The 14394-nt window shown below is 31.2% G+C and overlaps 1 protein-coding gene across 3 annotated transcripts; it reads left to right on the top strand.

Annotated features, from left to right (window-relative positions):
- Positions 1–620: 620 nt before the first annotated feature.
- On the top strand, positions 621–3480 carry LOC140990867 (serine/threonine-protein kinase PCRK1-like). 3 transcript variants are annotated; one of them, XM_073460706.1, is made up of 5 exons: positions 621–801; positions 1429–1827; positions 2190–2450; positions 2546–2668; positions 2801–3480. In XM_073460706.1, the coding sequence occupies exons 2-5, from the start codon at positions 1456–1458 to the stop codon at positions 3293–3295; spliced, it is 1251 nt and encodes a 416-aa protein (XP_073316807.1). In that variant the 5' UTR covers positions 621–801; positions 1429–1455; the 3' UTR covers positions 3296–3480. The 3 variants fall into 3 exon arrangements, with proteins under 3 accessions (XP_073316807.1, XP_073316806.1, XP_073316805.1); XM_073460705.1 differs by lacking the exon at positions 621–801 and adding an exon at positions 827–1132 and having other exon boundaries at positions 1224–1827; XM_073460704.1 differs by lacking the exon at positions 621–801 and having other exon boundaries at positions 827–1827.
- The last annotated feature ends 10914 nt before the right edge of the window (positions 3481–14394 follow it).

Genomic DNA, 14394 nt, shown 5'->3' with positions numbered 1-14394 from the left:
GACATGGCCAAAAATCGATTGATTGATTCGGACATTGATGCATTTTCTCGAGTTTAGGAGAGATTTTGTGTCACACACCAGTGGCCTCCCTCAGTCTCATTTCTTGGAACCGACAGCTTGAAATCGAAAGGATTTATCAGGACAATGATGTGTACCAATCCTAGTAACTTTGTCATCGTGGCCCAATTTTGATGATTCAAATTCACAAACAGTTGTCTTTTCTCATTTCTACAACTGGCTACGCTTGCCATTATCACATGAATGTGCTAGTAATTAAAAACCAGAAATAAAATAAAATAAAATATGATAAATATACAATAGCACAAATTTGTAGATAAAAGACAAAAAAAAAAGCAAATGATTAGAACGTGATACGTCTAAATATATGCACAAGTATAGATATATAAATTATTGAAATAAAAAAAAACCAATAATTTTAAGTAGATTTATCAAGATTCAAGACGGTATGTATGTATGTCACATAGTATCCAATTAATTTATTAACATGAAGCAAGACTAACATATGATATATCTATTTGTAAACCAATTCAGACGACTGAAAGACTAGAGAAAGTACATTAGTGGTGACAACACTATGGCTTGACTTTTAATTTTTCTTGTTTGGGATGAGCATCGGTTTTTTTGCGTCAAAGACAGACTTCAACGATCAAGTCGCACCGTGGAGGACTTTCTTTTCAGTGGCCACAATCAAGTCTTCTGCTATCGATTTTTCTGTCTTTATTACATACTTAGAGCCATCGAGAATCCCAGTTCCTGTCATCATCAGATTACAGACAAAAGGTACGATCTTCTCTCAAAATGTGGTTGAGAATTTGGTTTGGTGTTCTTGGATTTTCCTCGTGATCTTTTCTTGAAAAGTATCAAAGTTTGTTTCTTTTTTGCACCCTTGTACATACAATGGAAGCTCGAACAGCCTCGTTTTTTTCTTTTTTTAACTTGAAAATTTTATGTGTAATTCGCCCCTTCCTCTTCTGGTTTGTTTTGCTCATGTGATTAAGTTTAACTTGAGATTTATGTTTGGCGATTCAAACACACGCACTTTACCAAAAAACTCACGAGCACGAAATGAAATAAAATGCTTCGATAGGTGGTCGCGGGTTCACATTTTACAGTGTTTACATGCAGCGGATGCTTGTTGCATCAGTTAGTGTAAATGGCTTTGGTTAATGGAGCTGGGGACGCGCTTGGTTTTTAGCCTGGAGACGTATATATTCATTTGAAAAAGGGGCAATATCCCAGTCTCCCTTGTTGGATCCATCTTGCTAACCAATGCTTCTATTTGATATCCTGTTCTGTTTTTCATGTTATTTGATATAAGCTTTTAAATGTGTGGCTTGTTTCCAGATATTCGGCTTGTTTCTGAGTTGGATCCTTTATCTGGCTTATACTTATTGCCCGAATTTTCAGGGAGTGGTGCTACAAACATATAAAACCATGAAATGCTTCTTGTTCTTCAATAGAGGGAAAAATAGTGAACCGCAGACTTCAAGGCTAAGTTCGGTTCAGCCCTCATTCACCGATCATGAAGAGAGGAAACAGACTGAATCTGGACTTAATTCAACGAGTGGATCAAATCGTATCACCAAGTCTAGAGGCCAAACTATGTTGCCTTTGTTCGAGAGACCGAATAGTCTCAGGGTGTTTACTTTTCTGGAGTTGAAACAAATGACAAAAAGTTTTAGTCTCTCTTACAAACTCGGGGAGGGAGGATTTGGGTCTGTTTATAAGGGCTTCATGAAGAGCTCGGAAGATCCAGCCAAGAAACATGCAGTGGCTGTAAAACAACTCGGTAAAAGAGGGTTGCAGGTCTGTTCTCCTCTTTCATACACTTCTGGTAAATTTTATTGCGAGATTTATTGATCTATATCACCAATATTAGTGCTGCAGTATCAATCCTATCTTAGTATGTGAATATTGTGAATAGTGGTTGTTGGGAAGCAACAGTTGCCTCTAATGTTCTCTGAAAAATTCAAGCTGCATCTTTACCACTACTTACAGTTTTTACTTTTAGTAAGTGGAAAATAATGATCCTATAGTTGTTTATATATCTATGCTACTGGAATTGGGTTAGCTGCTATGTTGGATCGAAAATTTTCGATGGCAAACATAATTTTTTGGCCGACTTGGTGTATTATGGTGAATAAACACTTACCAAGACTACTTAACAGGGTCACAAAGAATGGGTGACAGAAGTTAATGTTCTTGGTGTTGTTGAGCATCCGAATCTCGTTAAGCTCATTGGCTACTGTGCTGAGGATGATGAAAAAGGAATCCAACGGCTCCTAATTTATGAATACATGCCTAATGGAAGCGTGGAAGACAATTTATCAATTAAATCAACCACACCCCTTTCGTGGGCTATGAGGCTGAGGATAGCCAGCGATACTGCCAAGGGCTTAGCTTATCTGCACGAGGAAATGGATTTTCAGGTCATTTATTTTGTTTCTCAACTTAGTTCTCTATTTTGTTGTCTGTTGTCTCATTAAAATGTCTCCCTCTATATACATATGTATGTATGATCCAGATCATCTTTAGAGATTTCAAATCTTCGAACATTCTCCTAGATGAGCAGTGGAATTCTAAGCTATCAGACTTTGGGTTGGCTAGGTTGGGACCTTCGGAGGGACGAACACACATATCAACTGCGGTATGCCCAATGACATTAGACTCATGTCTCTGTTATAGGAGTAGAATCAAATAAAAAAAATTCAAAGAAGAAGAGCTTACCGTTGAATTTTTATCACGTTCAAAACTTGATTAACAAATCATGCAACACCAGGTTGTTGGAACAATGGGATATGCAGCTCCCGAATACATACGAACCGGCCACCTCACGTCAAAAAGTGACGTTTGGAGCTATGGTGTCTTTCTATACGAACTCATTACAGGCAGACGCCCATTGGATCGAAACAGCCCCAAAAGTGAGCAGAAGCTCTTGGAATGGGTGAAACCATACCTATCAGATGCCAAGAAGTTTAAGCATATATTGGATCCAAGGCTTGAAGGGAAGCAAATCCTTAAGTCCGCACACAAACTCTCTCTCGTGGCTAACCGTTGTTTGACCAAACAGCCGAAAACACGGCCAAAAATGAGCGAAGTTCTTGAAATGGTTAGACAAGTTGTAGAATTATCGGCAGGTACTGCCAATCCTCAGCTACCTTTGAAAACTAATGATCAGATAAAAACGTTCCAGGAAACTAACGGTACAGGCGAAATTCGAAACCGTGGATCGTTGATTAGTGCATGGTTATCAAAACGAGAAGCTTTCTCTTGACACTAAGAAAGGCATTCAAGTCCTCGTACCACACAAGAGAATACGTATAACACAATGACTGGGTTTCTTCAATGCTAACACTTGAAAGAATAAACCCGCTTAGTGGTGTAAATTCAATTAATATATATAGAAACGCATTTTAGTGTCATTCTTTATGAATCTGGATTGTAAATTCAATTATATATGCATTTTAGCACCGCTCAGGAATGACATTTCATCACTCCCCTTAAAATTGTTCTCGGAGACTCAAATTTAAAATCACTCGCCGCTAGCCTTTGGCTCAGTTGGCACGTCGTGTCTCAATACATTGAGACGTTTCTAGTTCAAGACTTACCATATGTAATAAAAAAAAAATTTCACTTTCATAAATATATTAGTTGATTATCTGATTTCTTTTTTTTGTCATTGGAGATGATTGTTGCTTCATACATGAATTTATATATGTTCCAACTCATTGCTATTCTTAGCATGATATTAGAAAATGACAAAATTTTGTGTGAGACGGTCTCACGACTCATATTTTGTGAGACAGATATCTTATTTTGGTCATTCATGAAAAATTATTACTTTTTATGCTAAGAATATTACTTTTTATTGTGAATATCGGTAGGGTTGATCCGTCTCACAGACCATCTTACAAGAGACTTACTCTAAGATATATATGACTAAAGAGAGAGCCAAAAAAATATTTCGTATATAATTTGTATAATCTCGAATATTCTCAATTACAGTACATAGACTAAATAATACAATGCAAACAAAAATTATTAGATTCATGGAGATATAGAATATTATACAAGTTATCATGCTTGCAAATCCTTGATTCTAGTCTCAAGCAATTATTCCAATAATTACATATCCTATTGACCCAAACATATGTTTCATGCTTGTTTGAATAAGCAATGATATTTTCTAAGAGTAAGTCTCTTGTAAGACGATCTCACGATCTTTATCTGTGAGACAGATCAACCCTACCGATATTCACAATAAAAAGTAATACTCTTAGCATAAAAAGTAATAATTTTTCATGGATGACCCAAATAAGATATATGTCTCACAAAATACGATATGTGAGACCGTATCACACAAGTTGTTGCCTATTATCTTATCCTAGGAATTCTTCCTCCATATGGATTTTCAGAAAACTCTATTTATTATTAAAATATTGTTACAAGTAATCATATGTATGTGCTGTACATTATTATCTAAATTCATATGCATATATTTACAAAATTGAGATATATTCAAAAATAGAATTGTATTTTAACAATGTAAGTTGATATGATTTGGATTTTAGTATTGTTATTTGTCAAAGTTTGATTTTTATACAAAAACTTTTATTTTTTTGGATTTGATCATTTTTTCAACATGAAACCACTAAACACATCAAATATTGATTATTTAGCATTTACGTTATCCTAAGTGGCTCACACAAGGAGGATAAAAACTATATTACACACACTAAAATATATAGAAGTAAAAAAAAACGACACGTTATTTTCCTCAATATTGGATATCATTTTTTTATTTTTCTCTTTATTTTTACTTAAATGAATTTTAATGTATATATCATGTCTTTTATTTTTGTTATATAATAGATTATTATCAATATCAAAAAAACAATTACCAATGATTTTAGAGGCTACAACGAAAAAATGACAAAAAAAAAAAAAAAACCAAGTTACCAATTAAAATCAACTTTTAACAATTTTCCATTAATTTTTGAAAAAAACAATTTAAAAATGTGAAATATATGTTAAATAAAATCTGAAATCTTTCAGCTACTTCGTGACTGGAATGCGGAGGTACCAAGTTGGAGGAAAATACAACGCCATTGGAGGCAGATGTCGACACAGCCACCCAGGGTATATCCTACCATGCATGGTCTCCACTGGCACGATGGCTGGTGGAGGTTTACTCGGACGGACGGAAATGCATATAGCTTCCGCCGGTAGATCTTAATATAGGTGGCGTCGATGATTAATGGCTCGGCCTGGCGTAGGAACCACTCGACGGCCTCTCCTTCGGAGCGGTGACCGAGTTCCTGATTTAGCTGGAAGACACGGGCGGCAGCACAAAGATGCGGCGTATGTATACGGCCATTGACTTTCTTGTGGCGGTCCTTTGTTGGATTGAACCCGGAAGCAACCCTGATTTTTTAGATTCGCCATTGTTGTGACTCGTGAAGCACACTGCTGCGTGTGGAATGTCACCGGAATTGATGTGTACCAGCGAGTAGTTGGCTGAAAATTAGTCACCAACTGTCGTTTATAAGTTGGTGCAATAATTGTTTTTGTTGGAGTTATGTATTCGAATTTGATATACCGTGTATAATTAAAATATTTAAATTGTACAGTTAATTTTGGTTGTAATATTTGAAAAAACGATATATATTAGATCATACAATTGACATTGGAGATAATGTTACATATCCAATTCTCGTGGATGATAAAGAGTACAATTATTGAGAATATAATTGTTGAATTTGATAATTGTTCATGCTAGGAATGCAATAGAAATGTGATGCTAGAATGTTATATGTTTTTAAATTTGAACTGTAGAGTTATCGCAAGTTATAATTTTTGAAAAAACGACAAACACATGATTTTATAATTGATATAAAAGACAAGATCACGCGTTCGATAATCATAAATCACATAAAAAAAATCACAACAACAAAAAAATTCAAGTTTAATTGATGAAAACCAAAAATTTAATTCAAAACGGGTGAACTTACATGACTAAAATTATGATTTCTCATTTTTTTTATTTCTTATATCTATGCTTATATTCTTCTATATTATATTACAATATTTGAAGGACTTTAGAATAACTATTTTTTGTGTCATGATTTAATTTTTATAAATAAAAAATACAACTATAATTTAATATTTTTTTTATCTATACTTTTGAATTTTTAAATGATTATACAATATATATAACATAAAATATCGTTATAAAATACATATTTTAATATCTGCAATTCAATAATCTTTCTGATAAATTCGGACTCCATCATCACGTGTGATGTCAAAAGTCCAATAAAGTGATTTATTTATTTTTTCCTTTTTCTACTTTAGAAATTCTCCATTACAAAGTTGATTGTATTAACATGCCCGATATCATGTTTGGTAAAAAGAGACTAAAGTAAATAAAAAACAACTTATTAGATTAAGATCAAATTTTGAATAATCGAATTACCAAAACTCAAAATTAAATAAGCTAATTTATAAGATAATTTTCCAATGAAATATTCTCTTAAATTAAATTAGGTAAAAATTCTAATGGAAGGGGCCACTGCAATCTCTTCGATATTAGTAGAGCAAGAAACCCCCGATAATGTCTCCATTTACATATTCTTCACGTGTGTTTATTTAGATTCTTCCAAAGAAAGACACTGAATTTAGACAGAAGCAAAAAAATATAAAATACTTCGTACCTGTCTGCAAAAGAATCCATCCAGTTCCAATTTGTGGCCATTCCAAAATAAGAATTAACATATATAATAAGAGAGAAGAGAGACTTCATAAACTTTGGAAAATTACAGTTTTTTTTTCCCTCAAACTTGACCATTTCTCATTTTTAGAAGTACCAAATTATTAGACTAGGACTACACTTTCAATGATCTGCAGAATGCGAAAAATGATCAAGTTACAGAATCAAAATCGTAATCTTCTCATTCTTGACACTCCAAAGTTAGATAACAATGCATTATATATCTATATATGACACAATATTAGCGAGTTGAACTCGAATCGAAACTACATGAAAATGAATTGTAAGTGATCTGATTTAAAACTCGATACTGCAGTGATTATGAAGAAAATAGTGCATCATTTTTAATGACAAACAAAACTACATGAAAACGAATTTGATTAAATTTTTAATGTTATATATGGTAATTGATTGGTATATATATTATGTACAAAATAACGACAACAATTGAAAGTTCCATGAGATTTAGAACCAGAACTTAACAATTCGAGCTCAAACCCAAGTCGAAGGGGATCATCTCCCGCTCCTATGTATGGTTTTACGCTGGATTCATAAATTAATTTCGGCTGTACGTAAATCCACCAACAATTGTGTCTAAGTCAGTAATTGCTAATGCAGCATCATCAAGATTCTCATTACGAATTACCATATATATATACATATATAGAGACAGATTCTCTGAATGTGAATCTTGAAAACGCTGCATTTGCAAGAAACGACTATTCATTTCCCCAGACGACTAATATTAGTGATTCTTGGCTACTGATCTATTGATTCAAGAATTTGGTGTCAAGAAGATGAAAATCAAATGGGTAACCATAAGAAGTTGATCTGGGAAAAAAAATCAGCTTCTGCATAACAAATATAAGATCTTGTATGCGTAGGAAAAGAACTTACTTATTTGGAATTTGAAACGATCAGATTGGTGATGTGGGGATCAGATCAGATGATCAAAATTGTTCCTGAAACAAATTCATAAACAGATATACTCATTATAATAAATAGATCAAGATCTGACTGACAGGAAATAGGGAATTAAATCAAGATTTTTGCATCTGACAATTAAAAACAAGTATAAACTGATAATCAATCTCCAAAAAGTATTAGAAAATGAGTATGCTATCTGTTGGGAAGATAGATTAAAAAGAACGAGGGTTTTGTGGGGGAAATCTGCGGTGTGAGTGTGTGTGGAAAGCACTGAATAAGGTTGGAACAAAAGATATATGGAGCTTCAGGTGTCCGAGGTTCTAGGTTTTATACTAGGTTTGGATTTGGATCTGGTCTTCCGGCATAAAATTCTCCAATATTCCGGTATTTTTCCCTCCTCAAATAGCCTTTTATTTTTAAATTTCAATTTTATATTTATTTACATTTTAAAATTCAATCATATCTTTATTTATATATAAAATTTTTTTTAGATAATTCATTACTCCTCATAAAAAATATGAAAAATTATTAATTTGAAATTAATAAAAATTATTATGTTTAAATAAATGTTTAACTGTAAATACGGATAAAGATACATTGATATATAATATAGATATTAATCATATTATGATACTTCATATGTACAATATATTTAGGTTTGTTTGATTTTCCACTTAGATTAAGAACATTATTAGAAAAATAAATTTTAGAAATAACTTTTAAATTTTATCCTTATTTAATGAATGTTTTAATAATATAAAAAAATTGTTGGAAATTTTTAATGTATTTAATGATAGGGCAGATTGGTAAAATAATAAATAAATAAGATTAAGTTTCTTGTGAGACGGTCTCACAGATTTATATCCATGAGACGGGTTGACTCTGTTTATATTAGCAAAAAAGTTATATTTTTTGTATAATTTTTTTCATGCACATGATCGGATGGAGATCTGTTTCACAAACTTGACATGTGAGACAGTTTCATAAGAGTTTTTGTGAATAAAATAATAATTAATATGGTAAGTGAACTATATATTTGAGACATATGAAAAATAAGCACATGATATTTATAGTTGGGGAAAAAATATATGTTACATTACATCTCTTTGAATTTTAGGCACATATTTTGATAAAGATAATGGACATTGATTCATATTTATAGTGTAAATTTTCAATCATAAATTAGATCTTCTTAATTAACATAAATATGTATAATTTGAACTAAAATAGTTGTATTTATATATACGCTTTTATGGGTAATTTAACTAAATAATTTAATCATTAGTTTTCAGTCTATGTGTATCTAGTTCTATACTAAAGTATTTAAAACCATAATGTAATGCAAAAACATATTAAAGTATCTCAAATTTTTTATTAAAAATAAAATATGTCTAAATATGACTTTCCTTACATAAAATGTAATATTCTTGTAAGGAAAAAGAAAAATTTTTGTTCTTTAATTTCGCCTATATCTCGATTTCGGTCCTCACAAAAGCAAAATCAAGTCTTAGTGTAATAACTTAGTTTGTTTTGCGTTTTAATCACTTTTTCAGGAGTTGGTAGCAAATCTCTTATGAGACGGTCTCACGGATTCTTATCTGTGGAAGGGGTCATCCTTGACCATATTTACAATAATAAGTAATATTTTGACATAAAAAATTAATATTTTTCATGGATGGTCCAGATAGGAGATTTGTTTCACAAAATTAATTCGAGTTTCGGTCTCATAAAAGTTTTTATGAGTGATTTAATAGGAATCATCATAACGAACACTATTATTAAAAATTCGTCCAAGTACAATATGCAAACTTATAATTAACGACCTCCAAAACCTAATCAAACAAGAATGGTTCCCAAATTTATTGATTTATACCAAGAAATTAATTATTAATTTGTCACGTAAACGCTACTCTATTGGATAATATTTTCTGAGTCGGCTTGTGGTCCATTCATGGCTGGAATCTATAAAATATTATGTAGAATATTCATTTGTAATGGATTAAATTTTTATTTTCAATTTCATTTCTCTTTTAAAAAAACATAGTATTCATGGTACATTAAATAAAGTCAATTCGACATTTAAGGATTCTTTATCCTATGAAGTTTAATTAAAAAGATGTCAGCCCGTGGTTGCCGAACTGCTTTTATTTTTTAAATATTAAATATTTGTTTTTTTTATTGCTTCTCTCTTTTTAAATTTTCTCCTCAGCCAAAAAATTATTATAGTTCGAGTCAAATGTGGTTTAAACATTAATGTTTTCGGGACCTTAATCAGAAGATTTAATTAATCTTATATTTATTTATTAATATATATATATATTGAAAATACCAATTATAGTTATATATTTTTTTAAAAACAAAAACAATAGATTAAATAAACTCAAGTGCTACTAAAAAATAATATTTTTAACAAAGTTCAAATTCTAAATAATCATGTATATATAACCAAATATTAAATTAAAGATTTTTTAAAAAAAAATTATTTTTTCACAAAAAATAAATAAATTTCGGAAACCAGTCGAACCTATTTCTCGTTCATAGTCAATCCGACGGGTTCTTGAACGGGTTTGACCGTTAAATGGTTTTTGAGAATGCTTCATATCGAATTCATAGCTGATTTTCAGTCGAAATGGTAGATTCGATGCAATTTCTACAACACTGATATCAACTATGTGAACTATGTATGGAGTCAGATCAAGTCATCAATGTGATAAATACTCATTTCTTGGTGTCGTGGGCGAGCATAGCTTTTGATTAGGCACATTAGTAGATAAATTAGAAACACTAAAATTGTAATATTGGTATTGTACATTTGTCTATTGTAATGTAATTTTGAAAATTCAAATTGATAAATTTCAGTTTTGATCTGTTATCTTAATTATTTTTGCAATTATCTTCTTTTCTTTTCCTTTTTTTTTACGTGACACTAACATGAGTACGTCGAAATGAAGGTGACTTGATGCCGATGTCATACTCATATATACCATGTCATGTCAACATTTTCGATGATAAATATTTAAAATATCTAAAAATTTTAAATATATAAGAATAAATCTCAATTTCAATAATATAAAAAATAAAAATTATAAATATATAAAGATATCGTCCGAAAATAAAACTATAATTACAAATAATATATAAAAGCAGATTCCATCGGAACCAGTCGGCCAGTCGAAGATGATGTCCTTAGAAGAAAAGAGTCCATTGATGGGACGAATAAATCATCATTTAATATAGTGGAGGGCCGGCTTTTCCCCCAAAATAACATAGGAAAATTACGGAAAATATTATAATTGTACTCTATTGTCTCCAACCACCACACTAAGTCAAATTTTGAGGGACCAAAAATTATTTGATTTATCAATCTTTAGACAAAATAATGTGGGATTTTGAAATGCATCCTATGATCTTGCAGTGCATCCATGTGTGGGAGGAAAAAAATTTAATTTATATTTTATCAGTTGAGGGAAATGGACAGACTGTATCTATTTTTTTATTCGAGATTTGAAAACATTTTATATGGGGAGATGTATGGGCAGATCGGCAGAGTCACGGGGAAGTTGAAATTATTTAAAAATTAATATTTTTTTTATAGGTTGAGTCGGAGATCTGTCTCACAAAATTGATATGTGAAACAAAATCATAACAACTTTTTTGCTTATAATGTTTATATTATCTATAATTTGTTTGAGTATAATCTTATATTATAGAAGATCATTAATGCATGCACTTAGATGACTCAGTCTATGGTATATTGTGTGTGTTATTGTATAAAATCATATTGAATGTAGCACTCGGTGTAGCATAGACGGAGCCGCCTGCATTTTGAGTAATACATTGCGTCATTAAAATATTGACCACAAATATTTGATACAATTTTATAACAATTTACGGTTTATTTTTTTATAAGAAAATTGCACAAAATTGCCCCGTGAAAAATAAATAAAACATTGCAAGTGGTTTATTTAGTTGTCTTAAGATGAATTTTGTATATTTAACATTAGCATACGCAGTTAGAAATCAGCTTCTGTTTTAAAAATAAAAGAGATTGGGTTTTCCGCAATGTTTTTTTCCTAGTGAAATGGCCATGTTAAAGAATTCCACCGACGGAAAATTAAAAAAAAAAAAAAAGAAAGTAGATTCCTATGTGAAAATAATAATTAGAATCGAAAACGGGAAATTGGCCTTCAGTCCCCAGCCGTCGTTTTTTTTTTGTTCAGTCCCTGGGTACTTTTTTAGTATCACATTTCCACATGAAGTGTACCACAATTTGTGTGACATAGTACCACAATTTTGTGGGTACGGAGTGAACCCAAAGAAATGTTTTGATTGGAGATTTTTCACCAACTTCCCCGATCGAAAACCCAAATCCAAATAATATTTAGGTTCCTACGAGATTTATTCAATTTAATTTATGAAAAGAGAACTTTGTCAGTAGTGATTGAGGTTGTGTGCATAGATATATGGCGGACAAGATAGTACGAAAAATAAAACTATTCACACTTTAGAAAAATCGAAAATTGATCCAAACCAAATCGTATATTTTTTATTCGATTTTAATCGATTACGGTTTGCATCAACTTTTTATTTCTTCTTCGATAACCCAAGAATACCAACCAAGATATAGTACATAAAAACTTAATTTTCTTTTTAAAAGATCAGAATCGATAAACATGAAAGAAGAAGAAAACTGAATAATATTCAACTGTATTTGTCTCATGCAAGTTGTTTGGGCACAAGCAAGCGTAACCATTTCGCAAAGAAGCAGCAGGCGATGCATCACGAAGCTCGTGTACATGTTGGCACGGCAGAGAGAAATCAGACCTCACTTATTGGGCAAATTTTTCCTTTCTTTTTTCCTGTTTTTGATGTATAAAAGTTTAAGGAGATTAAAGTTAAGCTTGTTTCCTAAAGAATATGTAGTTTGATTGCATATTATATAATTAGTTTTGTTCGTTATTTGATCTTAGAATTCTTTCTGACTGAGTTTCAAGGTTTTCAGTAAATATTATATATATGTTGCTTGAAAACTCAAGATTTCTAAGTTTAGTTATAATTTGCTCTTTTTTAATTTTTTGTCATATTATCAGTCAATTCACAACCTTAGTCCACTATTTTTTTCGACTTTTTTCTTTTTCATTGGAGTGTCGAAGTGGTATCGAACACGTCAACAATTTCAGTTGTCACATCAATAGTTTCCGGTGTCATGTCAGTATTTCAATAAAAAAAAAGGTTAAAATTGAAAAAAATACAAATTAGTAAACTAAAACCATAAAATGGTCTATAATATGACAAAAAATGAATAAAATACAAATTATAAGACAAAAAATATAATTATATATATTTGATGGTATATAGCTTTTATCTTTCTTATTTTAATATTATAATATATCCTTTGGGTAATATTGTATATACTAGCGGGAAAAAACCTCAATCAAAAAACCATTAAATTAATTTAAGTCGTCCTCGTTTGTTGTCTGATGAGAATTATATATTACTCCTTGAGTTGAATCATGCGATGTGCTGCTACATTTTATTTGATTCCTCACACTGTGCATGCTGAACCTGATTATAGTTTGAATAGTAGCTATTATTTTTGTTGTTGTTTACCATGATTCTTTTATTACTTAATAATTTCAGATATTGACATACAACATTTCAGTATTCAATCAGTTTTTCCAATCATTTCTAAGACATTAGGCAATAATTTCAAAAAAATTATAGGTTATAGTTCCAAAAAATAAAACCCCATGTCACATTATTATTTTAATACGTCAATTAATTTCGAGTTTAAGAGCATTTCCCCGTCCTATTGTCATACCTACGTACGACGCGTAATTTCTTTATTTTGGGAAACTGTTTGGTATTTGACTGTTTTCGAATGTAATTCCTATCTTTGTTATTTATCAACTTTGAAATATCATGAAAAAAAGTTTATTTTGTTAGATTTCCTTGAAATCATGTTTATAAAATCGAATGAATATGATAAACAAATATACGACGAGCATGGTCTCCGGTTATTAAATGATTTGTAAGTTTTTTTTTCCTGGTTTGAAGTTTTCTGAACACTCGAATTCCCACCAGACGATGTATTTTTATTCTTGTTGATTGTTTGCTTAATTAGGACCTCAAATAGTTATATTTTATAAGCATTTTTATATCATTAATGTGGGGACCCGGACGCTAATCATGTTCTTAATCATCATTGGGACAATTTAATCAATTATAAGAAACAGGGTCTAAATTTTTTTTTTATTGCGGAACGTAATGGTATTCAATCTAATTATACATATTAGTATAAAGGTACAAGTCTTGTACAACATACATTCATCTAAATATAAGGTTCAACAACTAATTATTAAGTGTTCAAACCCTATTTACATCGAAGCCCGTAGTCTCCACTCTAATCACGATCTCTCCTCATCTCTTGGACCCTGATCCTGTCCCACCTGTTGCCATGCACACATACAAACACGACAACAGCCGGATAATTCCGGTGAGAAATACATCCCAGTATAAATCAACAAAACATGCAATCATATAATCGATATAAAAGCATGAAACAAATATCAATAACATGTATTAAATCTGAAAACATAAATTGATATAAAACTGTAAATAACTCGTGACTCTACAGCTCAGACTAGACTCATTCCTAGTCTAGGGATCCCGGTTTC

Source organism: Primulina huaijiensis, chromosome 13, assembly GCF_012295235.1.
Source record: "Primulina huaijiensis isolate GDHJ02 chromosome 13, ASM1229523v2, whole genome shotgun sequence".
In the NCBI taxonomy this organism is placed as follows: domain Eukaryota; kingdom Viridiplantae; phylum Streptophyta; class Magnoliopsida; order Lamiales; family Gesneriaceae; genus Primulina; species Primulina huaijiensis.
Note: the sequence above shows the minus strand (reverse complement) of the source record. Positions and strands in the feature narration are given on the sequence as shown.

Bases quoted from the DNA above. Each gene is read 5' to 3' on its own strand.
- LOC140990867 (XM_073460706.1), top strand. From the start codon at position 1,456: ATGAAATGCTTCTTGTTCTTCAATAGAGGGAAAAATAGTGAACCGCAG. The intron at 1,828-2,189 runs GTCTGTTCTCCT...ACTACTTAACAG, and splicing joins TCGGTAAAAGAGGGTTGCAG to GGTCACAAAGAATGGGTGAC. The intron at 2,669-2,800 runs GTATGCCCAATG...ATGCAACACCAG, and splicing joins GAACACACATATCAACTGCG to GTTGTTGGAACAATGGGATA.